General features: G+C 42.5%; 1 protein-coding gene across 1 annotated transcript; it reads left to right on the top strand.

Annotated features, from left to right (window-relative positions):
- Positions 1-704, top strand: LOC119648311 (heat shock protein 27-like). Its single transcript, XM_038049991.1, has one exon. It carries the CDS (start codon positions 71-73, stop codon positions 554-556), a length of 486 nt encoding a protein of 161 aa, XP_037905919.1. The 5' UTR covers positions 1-70; the 3' UTR covers positions 557-704.
- The last annotated feature ends 4921 nt before the right edge of the window (positions 705-5625 follow it).

Below are 5625 nucleotides of genomic sequence, written 5' to 3'. Positions count from 1 at the left end.
GCTGTGCGCGAAAATTCAAAAATTATTCTAAGTAAAATTCTGCGAAATTAAAATTTAAAGTGTACATAAAATGTCGTTATATCGATTACTTTACGATTTGCGACCGTGGGCGTTCCGTTCTCCAGTTTTCAATCGATTAGATAGACTCGGGTTCGGTTTTACACCCGCCGAAATACAAGCATTCTTCCAAATGCAGGATTTCAAAATTTACCCTACTGTTACCTCAGAAGAAATTACGCCACCAACAATTGATAAGAAGGGATTCAAAGTGGCTCTGGATATGAAGGATTTCAAGCCTAATGAGTTCGTAGTTAAGACGGTGGACAATATGGTCGTTGTGGAAGGTAAAGTAGAGCGAAAGGATGATAAGGAAGGATCCTTTTCGAGGGAATTTCTGAGGAGATATGTGCTTCCAGATAACTTTGATACGAACAAAGTGGAGTCAACCTTGGATTCGGACGGGGTTCTTACAATAACAGCACCTCACCCGCCATCGAATGAAAGGATCGTTCAAGTCAATCAAATTGATGCTAAAAAGAAGGAGGATAAGGAATGAAAGAGATATTTCTTGTGATCGAATATTGTTGAAGTCAAATGTGGTTAAAGTCTGAATTAGTTAAGTTTATTATTTTCATCTGCATTGCGAAATTATACACTCATGAAGTCACAGTAAATAAAAGTCCGAACAAGTAATTGGTGTTCTGATTTTATATTGAATTCTTGATTGCTAGGGAATTTAGAGAGAAGTCTATCAAAGCACTTTATTTTTCCGTGCCTGTTAGCATCGTGCAGGTGGCGCTAAAAACTTGAATAGAAACAACCAAGAATCAGAGATTGTCCTCCTCAAGCTTTCCCGAGAAATGCATCTCCTTTCTCAACTGTTCTCAAGCATATGTTCAGTCGCTCCTATTGCGATTTTACTGGGAATGTCAGTTGCCCCAATGTCCTAATTCATGATGCCCCTATTTATTTTCATTGATTAGCTTAGACACTTTCATGTGACCGATATATTTACACCTGAATGATGAGTTGCAGACTCGAATTGGTCGAAACATGAGGCGTTCGATTAATTGTGATATCCAGTTTTCATTTCAGCAATAGAGTACCAAAACTGAATTTAGCATTGTTCAAGCTTCCAATGACAGCAAAGTATTCCAAAAAAGGAAAGAAATGTTCTTCAATAGGGTAAATAGTGCCAATATGCGTTCAGTATTCTATCCAAAAAAGCAGAGTGGCACGATGATGACATTAATTTTCGGTCCTTTGTCCTTGGTCCTTTTTCGTCATCCAGCTATGTGGGCTGTCGATGGAAAGCACTTCCTTATACGAATTAGGACCAGGAAATCCATTGAGAGGCGATCCCGCCTGTTTATAAAAAAAAAAGTGGAAAGGCTTACTATAGCTTAGTGTCTTAGGAAGTATTTTAAATTGGGGTAATGACGGTTATTATTAATAGTAGTTGCTACTCATCAGGGTTAGGCAAAATCGTAATTATGATTATAATCGGGAGGTGGGTATAATTTCGTAATAACGCTATTATAATCATAATAACAGACCTTGATTACAATTATAATCATGTGATCACTGTAATCATAATCATGCAATCATATGAAATCATCATGAAATTCTAGTCTTTTATTTATACACTTCAAATCTTCAAACTTATAATGAATAGCATTTTCAGGCTTTATTATATTTAAAAGAATTTAGGGGTTTACAGGTCTTTTTGTTTGTGCAATACTTTTTCTTTTCGTTTTTCCACCGGTCGGCGGACGTTTCTCTTTTTTCTCGAGACTGATGACAAAATGTCACTCTTGATATTTGTCACCCCAATCTCATTTCAATCCGTCAGCTGTCTCTGCGGCCATTGAATGCAGCGGTGGAAGCGAACTCATATTGGCGCCCAGGTTCGCGCTTCCGATGTGCTGCCACAAAGTCATGACCAATGAAGTTTATGTTTATGCAGCAACTTAACAAGTTAACAAATTTGTGGATTGGTTGCAATGAAGGAGAGAAACTAATAACTGATTGGGTTGTTACTTGGAATTGTTCTCCTGCAAATTGACAACATACAAACAAATATCTGCACCTGCTTCAGATATCAGGCAGACAAATATCTGTTCCTATGTTAAGCAAATGTTGAGTAATTGACTAAATATTCGTTTCAGGCAAACATTTGTGTCAGACAAAAATCTGTGCTTGTGTTACACAAATGTCTGTGGCTGAGCAGACATCTGTAGCGGAATGAACGTACTGTGTTTTAAAAGTGGCGTTGGCCATGACCTGGGAAAAATTGTTTTAGAAGATAAAATTACTTTCTTCACTAGTTGATAAACCAAAGCTTTTTACCGTTGGGTTTTTCCTCAAAACAGTTGAATCCCGTTTAACGGAATTATAGCGCCTAAGATCGTGAATTACTAACCGCGTATCAGAGCACCAAGTACTTTCGTTCTTCCCCTGAAGGCGAGACGTTCACCATGTTCACGAACCATAAGCCTCTAACTTTCGTTTTAAGACAGAAGCCTGACAAAGCGTCCCCTCGCCAGTGTCGGCCTTTAGTTTACATGCGTTTTACATGCGTTTACATACGGACATTCAATATGTGTGCAGTAACGGCAAGTTAGTCGCTGCTTGCTTTGTCTCGGATCTCTAGAATCAACATCCCAGCCGCAGTCGATTTACCGGCAATCACCACAGCCCAGAAGGATGATGCAGTTCTTCAGAACTTGCAGTCCAAATTAAAGTTTAAGGAGTCCCCCATCTTCGGCTCGTCTTCCTCTTTCTACTGCGAGATCTCCGACAAGGGAACTAAGCCATATATTCCGGCCGCTTTCCGTAAAGAAATGTTCCGCTCGGTGAACGATGAACAAAGACGTGAGTTTTTGGGCCTGAGAGTGCATCGCATGCTAAAGGTGTAAGGTCACTAGGCATGCTAAGAAGAAATTAGGAGTACTCCTTAAATCAACAAAGCGCTTCCACACCATACATCTCGACATGGTAGGTCCGTCACGAGAATCATATGGCTGTAAGCATTGCCTCAAAAACATTGATCGGTTTACGCGGTGCCCTGAGGGCATGCCTTTGAAGGACATTACAGTACGGTCATGTGCTGAGGTCTTCTGCCGAGAGTGGATTCTGTGCTTTGGTGTTCCCGCCGTAATCATCATAGATCAGAGAATGCAATTCGAATCCGCAGTTCGGAAAGCTCCTTGGATTCAAACGTCAGCAAGCAATCGGGCACTATCCGCAGTCCAATGGGATGCTGAAGGCAGCAATTATGGTGCGCGACGAACCGTCCTGGTCGCAGGTCTTGCCTGTTGTTCTGCTTGGCTTCCGTACAGCCGTCCGCGAAGAGTTTGCTACCAGCCTTCCTGATTTGGGGACGGGGAGAACCTGCAATTACCCGGCGACCTGGTTCTTGACAAAAGAGACGGGCTTCGAGAGACCGGCTTGTTGCGCCTGATACGGCCATTTCCAGAGTGAATCCGCCTGCGCCATCTCGTCATGCGCGGCCTGCGGTCCACACCGCACCGTATTTCCGATGTTAGAAGAAAAGTAAAAATTAGTATGAACTGGACGCCACATATAATTATAACTGAATTAAAAAATGAATTATAACACATCAAACAGACAAATGTCCGTCTCAGCTAAATTTCGTAGCATCTAAAAGGGATAGAAATTTGTGGGCTAGCAACTTGCAGATTTCGAAATTCTATTGCTACCGAAACGTTAACAACCTCTCGGATAGGGACTAACCTCACGGCTATGATCTTTGACTATCAGAAATGGACTATGATTTTAAGTAAGATGGTGAGATTTTGGAGAGAACTTCTTTCTCTCTTGTGATAATGTGCTTTTGTACTCTGTGGTAGTAGACTAGAAGCCAGTGTCGAATTGTTTCTGATCGCTACCGCAAGGCGGCCTCGTTTGATTTGGAAGCCGGTTTCTGACAGGATTTTGACTGTTCACGGTCCAGGTTAGGAGGCATCATCAGTGTACAGTGCTATACACCAACGGGAACTTCCGATATATTTGAGTAGGATGCTTTCTACGAGCAATTGGGCTCTAACGACACTTTAGTCGAGCATGTGACGGGAAATACGGTCTTGGCGATTGTAATGATAATTATGGTGGCACATGATTTCGAGCGTAGAGCTTGCCATTAGGTCAACTCTCCGACGCCGTACGAAAAAGGAAATTGACCACTTTGTGATCAGCAGCAGACATAAGAGTTGTCTTATCGAAGTGCGTAACAAGAGAAGCGCTGACATGGCCCTCGAAAGGGATCCCCATCTGATGGTCGCTAACGTCGTGTTGCGCATGCCACTTCTAGCAAGGTGAGAGAGCTGCGAACCGCCAAGTTCAACATCGACCGTTTATATGATCCAGATGTCGCTCAATAGTGGGAGAGATATCTTGCTGATCGGACGGTAGTCTGCCTAAATAACCCATCTGGGGGTATCGTTGAGTATTGGGCTACCATAAAAATGCTCTTTTTTCGGATGTTACGCAGGGGGGAGGGGGCACATCATAAGATCTGGCTGACTGGTCAACCGTTGAAGCGGATCTATGGATGGAAGAGGTTGAAGGCTCTATTGACCTCTGTGGGGGATTGCTGGCGTGACGCGCTTGAACTCCGATAGGAAATTTTTTATTATGCTAGTCAGGATATATATCATATTACGAAAGAACTAACATGTAGTCGCGAAACTTTCGATGATCCTGTGATCCACGATGGCAAGCAGCTGAAGAGGTGGAAAGAACATTTCACCCGGTAAAGTTCCGCCTCTTGTGGAATGACTAAACACTGTAACATGCGAATACGTATTATTTTTCCAAGCAGAATAGAAATCATCTCGGCCATCAATGCACTCAAACGGAGTAAAGCCACCAGACTTGATGGTTGAAGAGTTATTTATCGCTGCGCCTGTAGTTTGCAGGAAATCCTCATAATCCGAGATTTCTCGCACCCTTTTTGAGTGTAACAATTGGGATATCGTTGCGCTTCCTGCCGTCACAAAGATAATAGATAAAATGAACCTGGAACGCATCAAAGAACATCTTGAAAGTTTGTTCGACAGAGAGCAGGCTGGTTTCCGCTCCGGATCTTCCTGCATTGGCCACATTAACATCCTACGAATCATTTTGGAACAGTGCAAAAAGTTTAGATGTTCGCTTGACCTGCTCATCATCGATTTTGAAAAAAGCTTTCGACAGCGTAAACAGGGAGTGCGTTCTACGCAGGAGGGGTTTTCCGGAGAATAGCTATTATTAGAGCAATAAATGATGGCACAACGTTACGTGTTGCATCGAGGTAAAATCTCTGAGGAATTTGAAGTCGAAAGTGGAATCTGCCAGGGCTCCGTGTTGTCACCGATATTATTTGTTCTTGTTATCGGTGGCGTTCTTCATGCTGCCTTGTCCGAAGGACGTGCAGGAGTTCAATGTGCAATGACCTCGTTCCTCAAACACGTCATCTACGCCGATGATATCTGTTTGCTCTCCCACCAGGTCATGAACATTGGCCCAAAATGGTTCTGGATTTGGAAAGAGAAGCAAATAGATTAGAACTGAATATAAACACCAACACAACCAAAATCCTCAATCTGAGGGGTCACCATACTC

Source organism: Hermetia illucens, chromosome 2 (assembly GCF_905115235.1).
Source record: "Hermetia illucens chromosome 2, iHerIll2.2.curated.20191125, whole genome shotgun sequence".
Lineage (NCBI taxonomy): Eukaryota > Metazoa > Arthropoda > Insecta > Diptera > Stratiomyidae > Hermetia > Hermetia illucens.
The sequence above is the reverse complement of the archived record's forward strand: the minus strand, read 5'-3'. Positions and strand labels throughout refer to the sequence as shown.

Coding starts and splice junctions, on each gene's coding strand:
- LOC119648311 (XM_038049991.1), top strand. CDS start 71: ATGTCGTTATATCGATTACTTTACGATTTGCGACCGTGGGCGTTCCGT.